This window comes from Poecilia formosa, unplaced genomic scaffold (genome assembly GCF_000485575.1).
Source record: "Poecilia formosa unplaced genomic scaffold, Poecilia_formosa-5.1.2 Scaffold142, whole genome shotgun sequence".
In the NCBI taxonomy this organism is placed as follows: domain Eukaryota; kingdom Metazoa; phylum Chordata; class Actinopteri; order Cyprinodontiformes; family Poeciliidae; genus Poecilia; species Poecilia formosa.
The window spans coordinates 758,167-773,159 of record NW_006800081.1 but is presented as its reverse complement, the minus strand read 5'-3'; the positions used below and the strand labels follow the sequence as shown (position 1 = coordinate 773,159).

General features: G+C 39.8%; 1 protein-coding gene across 34 annotated transcripts in view; it reads left to right on the top strand.

Moving 5' to 3' along the window:
• The window catches only part of cacna1aa (calcium channel, voltage-dependent, P/Q type, alpha 1A subunit, a), an 83,387-nt gene that overhangs the window by 64,998 nt on the left and 3,396 nt on the right, over positions 1-14,993 (top strand). For 10 of the 34 annotated variants that reach the window (XM_016676836.1, XM_016676834.1, XM_016676830.1 and 7 more), the window contains 7 exons: positions 1,989-2,094; positions 3,429-3,536; positions 5,617-5,720; positions 7,894-8,009; positions 8,103-8,235; positions 10,840-10,953; positions 13,399-13,437. In XM_016676836.1, coding sequence (XP_016532322.1) covers positions 1,989-2,094; positions 3,429-3,536; positions 5,617-5,720; positions 7,894-8,009; positions 8,103-8,235; positions 10,840-10,953; positions 13,399-13,437 — 720 coding nt within the window. The remainder of the gene's footprint in view (positions 1-1,988; positions 2,095-3,428; positions 3,537-5,616; positions 5,721-7,893; positions 8,010-8,102; positions 8,236-10,839; positions 10,954-13,398; positions 13,438-14,993) is intronic. The other 24 variants (XM_016676844.1, XM_016676845.1, XM_016676843.1 and 21 more) reach the window with 9 other exon arrangements.

The following is a 14,993-nucleotide window of genomic DNA, read 5'->3' as shown; positions in this document are numbered from 1 at the left end:
TCAAGTCTTTCCAGAGACTATCAGTTAGATTTAGTTTTGGACTTTGACTGAGCCGCTCTGCCAATGAATATAGTACAGTACAGCCAAGAATCAAGTCCTGCACTATGCAAGTTTATCTGTTCCTTCAAGACTTTTGCTGCAGCTATGTCATACTATTTTCATACTGAACAGTATTTCATGTCCAAAACCTGCTACGCTCAGGTGGACTAAAAGCAAATGGTAGGTAGTTTTAAAGGGAGATACATAAAAATGCATGCCATATCTTCCAGATCATTTTTTTATGAAATAACCTTTGCTTCCATTTCCATTGTGCACTGCTCTGTGTTGCTCTTACAATTACAAACCCGATGAAATTCCTTGGAAGTTTGTGGTTGAAATATGGCAAAATGTGAAAGAGTTTTCAAGGCTTTATAAGCGTCCTTCCTGATAGAAAGGAAATGCGTAACCCTTCTGTTCTCCTGCCTAACAACACAATATGCGCTTTGCGCATGGTCTAATCCGATAATCTGTCCTTTAAATGTTATCATGTGACCATTTCCATACATGTGTTTTCAATCCAAGCTTCGCTTGAAAATTTCAACCCAGTTCACAAAACGGCGATATAGTTAGCTCTTTTGCTTTTCACTGTTGACTATCTCTCTCTCTCTGGAGGAAAGACATCAGAACCTTCAGGCAGGACTGCTTTATACACATACCGCCAACCAATAATGGCTTCTGTTTTTCTGCTTCTTTTTAAATGTATTCTTTTTTTCTCTTTTTTGTTCTTTTGTTTTTGGTCACTTCTTTTTCTTACCTCTTCAGCACCAAATGATTTTTTTCTAATTCTGTCGTCTCTCTCTCCCGAACTTTACTTTTCAGTTAAAAACTTTCTGCCATTTCACGTTTCACTTTATATCCCCTACATGTGTTTAGTTTACCCAAAAAGTTACATATTTATGTACAAAAATAATTCATCCATGGTGAGCTTTTCTTGATTTTTCTCTTCCCAATTTTCAAAAAACAAAACAAAAAAAAAAACACTGCTCTCTCTCACCTATTAACCCTCTTAACCTTAATCCGTTTTTCACACACTGGATCTCAACGTCTAAACTTTTTGTGCAGCAGATTACTCATCTGTGTTAATACAATTACATTGTCTTTTCTCGTTTATTATACCAACAACCACATTGAAACAACTCAAGATCATTCCAATGTCACCAGCAGTGACTTTCTGTTCACAGCTACTCGGCTGCTTGTCCTGTGAGACATTTTGTGTGTGCGCTGCATGCTTGCATGGGGACTGTATGTGCAAGAAGGACTTGGGGAAAGATGGAAAAATGTAGATGCACTTAGAATGGAATGTGCGCGGGGAATGCATGACGCAATGCATGCAAGGGTTTTTCACCCTTTCGTCGTCTTTTTCCACCAAAACACACACGAGCATCGTGCAGTGAGTTGGTGTCTGTCTTTGTGTTGTCCTCTTCTAATGCTAGTCAATGAGACCCATAGAAGGTCAAACCAATAAACACAAAAAACAATGTGATTTATTCCTGTAATTTCTCCCATAGTTTGTTTTTGGTTTATTGGTTTATCAGCTGGTCTCAGTTGTTTTTACTGTGAACCTCCAAACCTTGAGGGGGAGCTCTAGGTAACACTGGGCACTGCTCAGCCTGTAATGCTCATTTGTTAAACCAACCTGCGATTACTTTTGATCAAAGTGATCCTTATGAAACAAATGAGTGACTCTTTGAAATTCTTTAATGCAACAAAAGTAGCTCAAATATGTTTACTGGGATTTCTCACAGAAAAGTCTGAGCCATTACAGGTAGAGTTAGTTCCTACTATATAAGCTGTGCAAAGCTCCTTCAATCTGAGGACCCTTGCCCTTCCCCCTTTCCCAGCTCCCCTTCCAACCACAAACCTTGTGGTCCTGTCACCTGGAGGTTCCACAAACACTTCCTTTACTTCCCAAATTTTCTCACTGCTCACCTTAATTGGCTTCCTCACAGAGACTACTTCGTATGGATCTACCTGTGGGTGACGACAACTCGGTCCACTTCAACTCCACACTCATGGCTTTGATCCGCACAGCTCTGGATATCAAGATTGCGAAGGGTATGAAAACGTTTGGAATTACTTTGTCACGAGGTTACATCTAGCAGCTTATGAGACGCGACGACATTCGGTCAAGAGATTTTTGCAATGGGCGGGCTTGATTTAAAACCCAAATTTTGAAAACGCTTGCATTTTCCGCTTTTATAAATAAGAGTTTCAACATTTTCAAAATGTTAAATTTGCCTTGTCATCATCCTGAAGGCGTGCTCACAATCAGCGGAACAATCTCGACAACGGGGACCATTGAAGTCCGCCCACCAATACCATGTCCCAATACACTTTTAGAGGAAGTCAGAAACCCAAAACCACTATGCATTTTATTATACGTACAATAACTTTGCTTGTATTTTAAGTTTTAATGGTGTTTGGGCACAAAGTGCAGCCAGAAATGGGGAAATACCCCAAAACATATCTCTAACCCTTTGGTTCCAGAACTCCAGCTGCAACATGTAGTGTGACAGATTGTGATTGATGATTGGGGAGGGCCTCTCGAGTTTATTGTGTGTGGTTATGATCTGAGTGAATCAAATGCAGTCCGGACTCAATGAAAACTACCCTGTGGAATAATAGTTCTGAAGCCTACTTTATGTTGTTAGCGGCTTACGCAGAAGCAATTGCAGCGTTCTCACTGCGTAAATGTTGTCTGCCGCACTGTCACCGTTTCTTTTTTTTACTATAGAGTTCTGAAAATGGGCCCAGATAAATGATTTAAACATGGTTAGGGATTCCTCTGTCCTTTTATAACCTGTTATCAATGTTTTTTTGTGAACAGACTCCGTCAATGCAACCCACCTTACTTTAAAATAAGAGTCACAAAAGTAGAGTCACAAAAGGTGCCAAGCTTAAATTGCACACTTTCAAATCTGAACTTCATAATAATAGCTTGCACTTACTTGAGAAGACAAAGTTCCACGCTGCACGTTGTCTAAAATATTTCCTAGACTTTCATTTACATTCAATTTTCAGCCTTGTTAGTTGTTGGAAATATTTTCCATTTGATTCTCGTAAGACGTAATGTCTTTATGTCTTACGTCGTACAATCTGGTCTGTAGATTGTACGACGTATTCAGGATTTTACGACTTAAAATTGAAAGAGTACCAGATGGAGTCACAAACTGAACCAATCCTAACTACCGTCTTACTAATAAACACTTTCTTTCTTTTTGTCTGTCTCCTTGTTTGTATGTGGTGTGTGTTCCTTTTTTATATCAATTCTTTTTTTTTTTTCTTTGGACGAATAATGCGTTCTTGTGTGTTAAACATTTTAAACAACATTATTGGTTTTGTACTCGCATGTTGGATGCATGCATTGGTCTTGCTACGAATATGTCTAGGTGGCATTGACAAGCATCAGATGGACGCGGAGCTGAGGAAAGAGATGATGGCGATATGGCCCAACCTCTCCCAGAAAACTTTGGATTTGCTGGTCACACCGCACAAGGGTAAGTCTCAGAGTGCTGGTGCGGACACAGATTTGTGGCTCGGTCCAGCCACCTTATGGCACCCAGTGCTCCAATGATGATTCACTTCACACCACCTGAGGTCCGCTTTTCTCAGTCAGTCTCTCTCTTTTTCTGTCTCTGTCTCGGCTGCACCCTCTGAATCAGCTGGCAGATCCCTAAACACAAATTAACGCACCTCCACCAAATAAGCAAACGCATAAAAACACAACTCTGCACATGCACACACACACAAAAAAAAGAAACACATACAAACGACACCATATCTCCTATTTCTTACTTTATCTGTGCCTGAAATCAGAGGGTGTCATACTATAGATAAACTCTCTATAGATGTCTTTTCACTCCAGGCAGCCAGAGCTCGAGTCTAAATGTGAAGTTCTGTACACTGAGAATACATTTCTATGCATCCCTAACTATCAAGAGTAAACCCGTTTTGGCTCTTGTATTTTTTGCACCCAATATGATGCACCGTATTCAATTCCAATGTTGCAGTGCCTGTGGTATTGCAGAAATGCAGATCACCGTTAGGTTATACCTGCATCTCTTTTGAGGGATAATTTGACAAACGTGATCTAGGTTATTGACTTCTATGCTACTCAACTGAAGTGGTTTTCTAAACTTGATTCTTCAGCCTTCATCCAGGACGCTTTTAGCTGCCTCCCTTGTCCGCCGTCCCTTACACAAAGGTTTCTATTACCTTAGCAGCTCTTCATCAAGTGGCATGGAGGTCTTTCACAGTACGTCAGCTAATTACATTTACAAGATATTGGAAGATGAGAATCAAGAAACACCGATGAACAAAAACATAGAGTCTAGAAAGGGATTAAAAAGCATAAACTACAGGCATTTGATGTCTTATATTGCAGTTACATTGTTTTGTTTTGCATTTTGTAAAGAAGTACATCAGTACAGGAGATAGCTCTGAAACAACTGTAATGGAAAACCTAAATCAGTGGTAAATGTTCCCATGCTGGAATGTGTGCTCCTTCTATTGGTACCCAGAATAAAGTTTGATAAACCTTGTATTTCTGTGCACTTTTTTCCTGAGAGGTTTATCTCAGTGTAAATATGTAAGCATAATTTATGTCACACACGCTTAACCATAAAGCGGAAGAAATTGTTTGGATGACTTTAATGCTGCAGATAAACTGGTAAATGCTTGTACTGCATGCACTGGGAAAGGCTTTGATTTGGAACTGTGCTAGTTAGAATGACAGCAACCCCAGAGTAAATACATTTCTAAAGCTGTTTGTGGTTCAAAAGATTGAGAGATGTTATGAGTGCATGAATCTTGCTCTTAAAAATTTGTGAAAAAGATAGATGAATGCATCAATACTGGCAATGTGGGAGGGACTGCATGGCATTTTGTTTAATATAGCAAGCACAACTTACAGTGGATACAAAAAGTCTGCACACCCCTGTTAAAATGACATGTTTTTGTGATGTAAAAAAAATGAGACACGATAAATCATTTCCAATTTTTTTTTTTCAATATTTAATGTTTCATACCTACGCTGTAAAATTCAAAGGAAAAATGAACAAATGTGTTGGAATTTTTTTTAAAAAGCACCAAAGACCTTTTTGCAAGAATATTTGGGATCAATGAAAAGGGGCAATTTAAGTAACTGGATTATCGCAACTTTTTATTTCTGTTTATATATATATATATATATATATATATATGTTTTTTCTTTAACAAATTTGTTTGATTTGCATTTGAATTGTACAAAATAAATGTTGCATTAATTTTGGAAGAAAAAAAATTCGAAATGATTTGAGTAATTGAAAAGATCATGTTTTCATTTCGTTTGCATCACAAAAATCTGAAATTCTAATACTTTTGAGAGCCATTCTATTTGAGGAAAGATAAAAAAAAATAATAATAAAAAATTATATCCATCTGTCAGTGAAAAGACTTATTGCTCCATCTGTGTATGTTTCTGTGTGGTAAAGCGCAGGTTGCACACTCTGTGCATGCCTCGCTCTTCTTTACCATCCTCCATGCTCAGGGCCCATACCAAAGTGTCTAATCCTGCAGGGTAACTTGTCATTCTTTCAGCAGCTACAGACTTGACGGTTGGGAAAATCTATGCGGCCATGATGATCATGGAGTACTATCGCCAGAGCAAGATCAAACGATCCCAGGCTCTTCGTGATGAACAGGTACTGCAGCCTCTAGTAAAGTAACGCACCTGCCTGCCTCTGAGCCCCTGAATTAAAAAGGCAGACTGACGCGCTGAAATAAAGACCACAGGTGTGTAGATTCATTTCTACAAATGTGGGCTGTGACAGCCTGTGTTCCGATCGGGACTTTGTAAATGCTCCTACACTGGAAAAGGCCTACTGTAAACACGTTGCTGCCATCTTGTGGCCAAAGTCGATTACAGCAATTTCGGTGTTGACATTTTGGTGTGGAGATTTAAAACACAACCTTTCGCAAAGTTCAAAGCTCAGAATGTGACATTCGAGGTCACATATTTTTTTTAGCCTCTAGTGTTGTCACAGCCCCAAAGGTGCCCGTACCTAAAAAAAAATTAAAAAAATCCCTATTATCTTCCCCATATTGACTGCCTGCAAAGATATTGCATCTGCTAACCTGACCATGGACTGTTTTGCACTGCATAAAAGCACTTGTCAAGGAAGTGGAGTGACCACTCTCTACATGATGGCTATTGTATTCAATAAATTTTCCCCTGAAGGTGTTTGGAAACATTAGAGGGCCTATATTCTGAGTGGAAATGTTTTACTTCTTGACAGGGTTATGCTACTGTATTAGCAATATTTGCCTGCTTCACATGTTAACTGCATGCAGTAATATGACCACTAGGTGCATTTGTTACCTCATTTATTATCCCTTTGACTCCAACCTCACACAATTTCCCTCATTCATTCATTGACTCACCAAAATGACACACTATCAAACTGTCTCCACCTCATTTGTCCCATGCAACATGATGTCAGGAGCACCAGCTCCACCTCTTGATCTCCCACTGGTTCTTAATAAAACTACGTTGCATTATTAAAGTGGAGAATGAAACTTATAACAATATAGAATGCTGAAAAAAAATAAGTTTAATAATAGAAATGTGGGATCCTTCTGATCATAGCTGCACATGCCATTAACTTTTTAACTACAGACATATTTTAATTTGTTAACTTAAGGATTTTTCAAGAATTATGAATAATCAATAGCACTATAACGATGACATTGGCTACGTACAACACGTCAACGCCAAGCTGAAGCTTGTACTCACCGTTTCTTCCTCTTCAACTGCACAGATGAAGAGGCGGTAGCCGCCAAGTTAGAGTACGTTGTGATTTGGGACATGAAAAGGTTGATATTAATTGGTAAAAATGCGTTACATAATACCTAGACAGAAACTACTGTAGAAGTCAAGGTTCCTATAGTTGTAAAAGTGGATCCTAGTAATTCATTTTTAAAGGACATTTTGTACATAATTATTGTCATTATCATTATATTTGGTTTAATATTGGATAAAACAAGACAGCTTGGATGTTTCAAAATAATATTTTAGCCTCTTATGGATTGTAATTTTTTTTTTTTCATAAATTTGCACACAAGGCGAAATACGTTTTGTCAATCATCTTACAACTTTAGAAGACGACTAATAAATAGATGGCAAAGAAGGTAGTGCTTCATATTTGACTTTTTTCTTCATCATCTTCCCTAATTTATCTCTCCCTTTTCTTATAGTCTTATATCCACTAATCCAGAAGCATGTTGCATCTTGTTTTGCCTCTTCTGTCCATGTTCGCCTTTACCTGATTCTCGGAAGAATCCCAAAAACCTTTTCCAGAGTTCGAGGGCTGGCTTTCTGCAACTTTTAGGCGTGTCTCTGCTTCCGACCTGACCTGATGTGAACCGGTGGGTCGTTAACGGGTGCTTTAAAACTTGATGGCGTGCTGAGGAAGAGATAAAACATTTGAACCTGGGCTGTCGAAGCAGAGACAAATTTAAAACTTGCCTCAAACTATGACACCAGCCCGTATCAACTGGAAATGGACATGGCTGACCTAGAGGGTGCCTGATTATTTTTCTTTAGTCAATCTCTGGTTTCAGTAGTGAATTCCTCTTTCTTCTAGTCCTTCACAGAGCACTCTGTTGCTTAACTTCCTCGATGTTCTTTCTTCTCTTTCTCGATCTAGCTGTGGGGTATCACTTGTTCCAGAGTTACTCTTTTTTTTTTCTTTTTGTTTGCCTGGCCTTGCTTTAGGCAACTGCCTCCTTTCTGTTCCTGCTCTGCACCTTTACCCTGCATTTCCCTTGTCAGTCTGCCTGATAGCTGGCGACGGCCATGTTGTATATCTCAAACAGAACCGCACGCCATTACTGTTTCAGCGCGTGGAGCCACCAACCCCCTCCCAGGACGGGGGTCCGGGACTCAACAACGCCTTGCCTCCGCCTGAGACAACAGACACTGGCAACAGCTTGTGAGTTCAACAGTCCTTTTGACGCACTATTATTATTAGTAAAATCAAAGTATAAAATCAAAGCAGGAAGCTGTGTTTCTGTGCATGTCGCAGGCCGGTGGAGGGCGGGATCCCAGAGAGCCAGTCGTGGGTGACGGCTCGCGCCAAGGAGATGTCCCAGAAGGTTGGCAGCTGGAGCCCTGAAGGGTACTCTGAGGACGGCCTAGGAAGCATGACCAACTCACAGGTAGACGGTTTTCAAAAGACATACCCTAGAAAACCTTTAGTGCTAATGCAACAACATTGCGTAGTTAACATGCGTCCTCATCAGATGCAAGTTTGAGTCAGTGAGCATTTAACATTTTAAATGAACTCTCAGTTAGAAGTCGCCATGGACATGAATGTCATATCGATGTTTGGTTTCTAATGAGGTTTGAACCGTTTTTCCCAGAAATAAGAACTCAGTGCATGAGTTTAAAATTATGAACACCTCTTTTTTTTTCTTTTTTTTTTAAACAAGTTCAAATATATTCATCATACACACACCAGTCGTTTTATTAGATTAACAATTATCAGAATGGGGAAGGAAGGAGATTTACGTAATCGACTTGAATTCATGATTGCTGATGACAGATTGGCTGGTCTGAAAAATCTACTGATCTGACGGTATTTTAAGGCACAATCATTTCATAGTCCAGAAAAGAAATAATAACCAGCTTAGCGGCAGTTGTGTCTAAAACAAATGACGTTGTTGTCAGAAGAAAATGGGTAGAAGTAGAACCTTGAAGCAGATGAGCCACAACGACAGGAAGTGTCACTGTTTTGAGTTTACGCACACTTTACCTGCAGTTAGGACTTTGGGTGCATTCACACTGCAGCCTGAAATGACCCAATTCCGATTTTTTTTGATGTAATGCGACCTGTATCCGATCTTTTCATGGCAGTGTGAACAGCACAGGTCGGATTCTTTTTCGAATGTGACCCATATCCGATACTATCCGATTCAAATGCGACCTAACGTCCAGGTCGCATTCATCCGAACTCAACGTCACTGATTCTCAACAAATCTCACTATTCTGCGTCCTGATACGCGCAAGCGGGAAGAAAAACAACAACCATGATGGACTATATGAGGATTAAGTTGTTAATATGTTGCTCCGGCCGGACAACAACTTCAAATATGTAAGCTAAGCTCCACCGTTAGCCTCCATGTTTACTTCCGCAAACACTGAGCACTTCTTCTTTTTATGGCAGTTGGCAGAACACTTAGAATGCTGACGCTATTGCGCCCTCTACTGCGCATGCGGGACACTTTCAGGTCGATTGCCCGTTCACACTGCAGAACGCATACAGGTCGCATTTACTGGCAGCGTGAATGGCCCCGGCAAAAAAAAACGGAATTGCCAAAAAATCGGAATTGGGTCACTTCAGGCTGCAGTGTGAACACACCCTTTTTTTTCGGTTCTGGTGTTATTGTATATTTTACAGAGTGGAATAACGCAAACAGAGCATCACCTCAAAATTGACACGGAGATCCCAAACACACATCTAAAGTTGTTTTGAAATTAATGAAGTAGACTAATATAAAAATTCGGAAACAGCCTCGACCTCAAGGAAATTTGAATGAAGGCGTAGTGCAGGTACATCTCCTTAAATTGAAATATGCGCGTCAATTAGGCTCGTTTGTCCTTTTGTAAAAATATTTTAAATGTTTTTCATGTAATTTTCTATTCTTAAATGGAATGATTTCATCAGCTGTAGCTATTCTTATTTTAATATGAATTGTTCAATTGTAGTGAACCAAACCCGTTCACTACAATTGAGGTAATATGAGATATCCTTTGTTCCATGCGTAAATGTTAGTTCCCCTTTGTTTCCTGTCTCTGTTATTTTTCTACTGTATAAAACAAATCTACTTTGGTACAGAGGGGTTTACAGTTCTTGCTGGACTATTCTTACTTGCTGTTTTGTCCTCGCTAAATCATTTCCAACTACAATCGGATTTGCACCAAACTTACGCTTTTTTTTTTAACCGTCTCACCCTCAAAGTCTTTCTTGTCAGATGTATTTGTTTTTCAAAAATCTTTCTGTATCTTCCCTGAAACACACGACTACATGCATCGATCTTGTGTTTGTCTTCAAAGTGACTCATGTTCGTGTTTGTTGTGCTCCTAGATCTAATCAGTGGCGTCTGCATCAGATTTAGCAATCCCTCAGTTGAGCAATCCCTCCCTGACTGACAAAGGTCTGAAACGGTTTCATCTGACACGTGTATAGTTCAACTGTTCCTGCGAGTCAGATTTTTGATATATGTAAAAAAAAACAAAAAAAAACTAGAATATCACATCAACATGCATCAACATTGTTGACAAATTTGCATTGTGTCAACAAAAACAAGATGCTTAATTGGGCGTTAACCGCTTTGTGTGCAAATTAACCTTCAACAGCAGTCGTCATTTTCTTCACGACCTGCCTGCAGCGTGTCGCTATTGCATCTGGATAACTTTACTGTTGTTTGTCTGATAAGTCCCTTTGGCTGCACATGACTTTCTCCTCAACTCCATTCCTGCTATATCATCACAAAAGCCTTTCAACAAGGAAAAAAAAAATCTCCTCCCATTGTCCACTCAGTTGAGTTGATGGCAGCTTTTGTTTGGAGTGTACTTCCTGTCATTCCGTGTTTGAATTTCAATCGCTGTGGCAGTCAGCCGCCGACACATACGCTTTCCAAATTCTCCCACCCTTTAGCTCTCGACTGTACCAGACGTTTTCCAACTGTTCCCCTTAACTCCCCTGTTAGCTATCATGGCAGCCAGTCACACCATCTCCTGCTCTCCTGCTCTGTTTACAGACGGTAGAGATGAGAGAGATGGGGCAGGATGGTATCTCGGATACTGAGCAATTTCCACCAATGGAAGGCCACGGCAGGGCCGCTTCCATGCCCCGCCTCCCAGGCGACAACCAAGTGAGCAGCATCCCCACCTTTCCACTGTCTTCGTGTTTTCTCCCCCAATCATGTGCGTGCCTCATCTGCCTTTGTTTTGCACCATTGCATCTTACAAGGTCTGAGTACAAAATTGCTCCCGGCGTTCCAGTCCGAAGAAATTCAGGGTTACGGCAGCGTTGGACAAATTGCTGCAATTGCTGGTTTCTGTTTAACATTCGTGTTTAATCGGAAACAATCGGCGTGTCTAACTGTCGTGAAAATCCCTGTCCATTAAGATACTTGTCTGGCTAAAACATGGACATGCTAAGACATAGAAATGTTTTACCAGATGCTGCCTACTTGCTAGAATTCTGCTTAGCAAGTCTAAATCAGACCTCTTAACATCAGTTTATACTTTCACCTGCATGATTGTATTTAATCATGATTTCCTTGTTTGTTTGTTTTTCTTTATCTCACACTATCACCCATTTTGTCATCATTCATGTATCAGTGAGTGCTCTGGTTGTCATCCACACAAAAAAAAAACAACCTTTTTGAACACGTACACGGTCCCCAAGCCCCAACTTTTTATTTATTCCTTCTACGCCTAATTGTCAGGACCCCTACCTAACGAATTACTTTTTTTTTTTTTTTTAGTTGTGTTTTATTAAATTGTTTCTTCCCTACAGGCAATGGGCAATGGTTTATTACTCACTGTTTGGAATAGAACAAGCACAATGCTATGTAGTTAAACGTGTGGGATTGCGTGTGCAGGTGTGCGTTGTGCATGCGTGTGCTTTGCAGGTTTTCTGCGATATCACTGTTCCGTGTGCCCTCGGAGTCACGTCGGCCCTGCTGCTTTGCTGTGTGCTGCTGTTTGAAATCAAAAGTGTGCACATTTGTGAAGGCAGATTCATACGTGTGGGTGTTTTGCCCACTGCCATCGCTGTGGTCGCCAGTGTGTGGTTGTTTTGTTGTCCCTTCAGGCACTCAAGAACCAAAACTGAAGTGCATCTTTGATTGCTTATGCAGAAATATTCATAGAGCTTTCTTTCATTTTTTTTTTTACACATTTTCTCACTTTAGAACCACAACTTATTGTTTTTGTTGGGATTTTATGTGAAAGATCAACACAACTGTGAAGTGATAAAACTCCATAATTAGAATTATTACCTGAAAAGTGTGGCAATTGCATTTTAGTTCGACTTCAATTAGATATGTCTCAATAAAATCCATTGGTTCTAATTGGAGATCTATGGTCTGCAGAGGTTTACAGTGAATGTGGATGTTTTACCACTTACATTGATAAAACATTGTAACTGGAATAAGTTAATTCAAGAGGAATAATGTACATGTTTTTATTTACATTTTATTAAAAAGTGGCACGTTAGCTCTCAGGCTTTGAGGTCGGCAGGCCTCCTTGTCATCACCCTAATCTTTAGCTCAGTTTCCACTCAGGAAACTGGCTGGGTGATTCCAAAACATTAAGTACAAGTTTTTCACAATTGTCACAGATTTTGAAAAGATTACGAGTTCACCCTAACAGACTGGTTCTTGTTTCCTTGACTGAAAAACTGAGGATCACATGCTTAGCAAGTTTTCCCGCCGAGGAATCGCACACTGCAGGATTTTGAAAAAGAACTGAAGCCAACTGAACGCATCAAACTCTCATTGAGATTCTTGTGAGGGTGACTCTTTCAAGAAACAGACATGCTGGTAGGCGGTGGTAATAAGAGATATATTCAGACTTCAGACAGACTACTTTGTTTTTGTCTTGGTAATCCGGATGTAAAATCGGGTCATAAATCATACAGCTTGTCCTCGGCTTAAATTAAAATGTATGGAACTTTATTAGAAATGATATTTCAGATTCTCTTCCGTCCACTTCACAATTTGGTAGCCGCTTTGTGTTGGTCTGTCACATAATATTCCAATAAAACATTGTCACGTTCGTGATTGTAAGGGGAAAAAGTTGTGCCAATATTTTTGCAAAGTGCTCTATATTTGCCTGACATGATAAATCGAGGTTAGGCTTTCTAACAAACTTAAAGGAAGTTAGGCAAACAAATTCTATTGAGCCAATCAAACCTGCACCTTGGTGACAATTTGAGTGTCGCCGTGGCACTGTTGTGGTGGACACCACTCCCAGTGTTTGTATTAAGTGTTGTTTCTTTCACCGTCTCTGCTGCTTTGGTGTCTAATCTTTCCCTCCTTCTCTTTCTGTCTGTCTCTTTTCTTCATCGTGGTGCTCCTTCTTTGTCTGTGCCGAATCTTTCCCACTGACATCCCTTTGCTTTTACTTGTCTTTTGGTGTATCCTGTTTCGTTGTGTTTTCAACTGTCCTTTCCCTTTAATCGTCTCCTTGCCCCTCTCTTGCTTTTATGGGTTTGCGCCGTGTGTGACCATACCTCTGGTGTATTTGTGGCTTTGTGTGTGTGCGTGTGTGTGTGTGTGTGCGTGTGTGTCTTCTTTGTGCTCATCCAGCAGCGGAGGAAAGGGAAGCACCGTGGCAGTAACCTCAGTGTATGTACCCTGTCTTCTGTTCGTTCCTCTCAATCATTCTCAGCCTCTTTTTTTTTTTTTTTTTTTTTTTGCCCCCTCATATGTGATGTCTCCATGTTGTGTCTATCATGCATTATTATAGGGGAAGGTTATTTGAGAAGGAGTTATAAAAGCATGAAATATTACGCCAGCCCAGTTTCCAAACTGGTAGAAGTAGGTTCAGACTTCACAGTTTGAAGTTTGGAATTGGGCAGAAGTTTGCCTGACCCCTCTCCTTAGCCATTTTTCAAACTACTTTCTCTGGATCGTATGACTCTGTCTCTCTTTGCTCAGCTGCTGCCAACTGCTTTTGTTGCTGTGTGTCCTCAAGCCCCGTCTGCTTAACTGCAACGTTGTTGATGGTTCCCCCCGTTTGTACCCTAGTCTGCACTCAGCATTGCTCAACCTGCATGCAAGAAACTTGAAGGGGAAAGAAAAAAAAAAAGAAATGTCTCAAACAAAAATGTGTATGCATGTTTGCTTGAGAGAGAGATGGAGGATGAAATTTAAGGGCAATTGGAGCTAATAGACAAGGAATTTTTAGGAGTTGTTAAAATTACTGTATTCTGCTGATTTATTTTGCTGCCTAGAACTCAAATTTTTAGGTCAGCTTTGCTGCCAAAAAGATTTAGTTCCAAGGTAAAGATTATCATATTTTTCCACCAAATGCGCTGCTCAGGCACTCCTTCCTCAAACAAAAACTTCCATCAGATGAATGGAAACAGCTCCAGTGTATGCATGACTTTGGGAAAGCACACGTGACATAGAAGCAGAAAATTAATTTGCCACCTGGAATGTGCCATGCTCAGGGCAATTCTGAGTGAAGATGGGGAAGTATCGCAAGTTGTAATGATTCTTCAATTTGTATTTTTTTACTTTTTGAAAGCAAGTCAAAGAAGCATGAAAGGCATGGCTGTTTGCCAGATCTCCTCTTATTGTAATTCTTGTGTTATTTGTTGCTTGTTTTTTTTTTATTATTATTAAATAGCGGACTGCAATTTATAGTAAGTAACCATTTATTTCCACCTAATGCCCCTCCCTCAGACTTTTCTGAATCTGCAGAAAAGTAAAAAAAAAATCCTAATTGAACTGAGTACATGAAGTAACCTTGTAAAGGACGCATCTGCCACACACTGTAGCTATAAATGTATATTTGTGAGAACATAGCTTCAGTGCCTGACAGGTTTTTTTCTTTTTTTTTCTTTTTTTTTGTTAGTCTAGAATATCTTCCTGTAAAATGAACCAGAAACCTGATCATTTCCGTGACACTTTTTATATTTTTAAAGAAATTACTTTCTCACCAATGCAGTGAAGATGATAGAAATATTCTAGTGCTGCTAGCAAAACCATTTCATTATTAATAGATGGTCACAATTTTATCAGGTTTCTCTTTTCAGTATTTAATATGGTCTTAGGTATTTTTCTAGATAGCAGGAATCACAACATGTCAGGGTTTAGACCAAACCTGCCCAATAGGCTGCTTTGCAGATCCCTGCCCTATGAGTTTCATTTGCCCTAACATGGATTTTGAAAGAGCA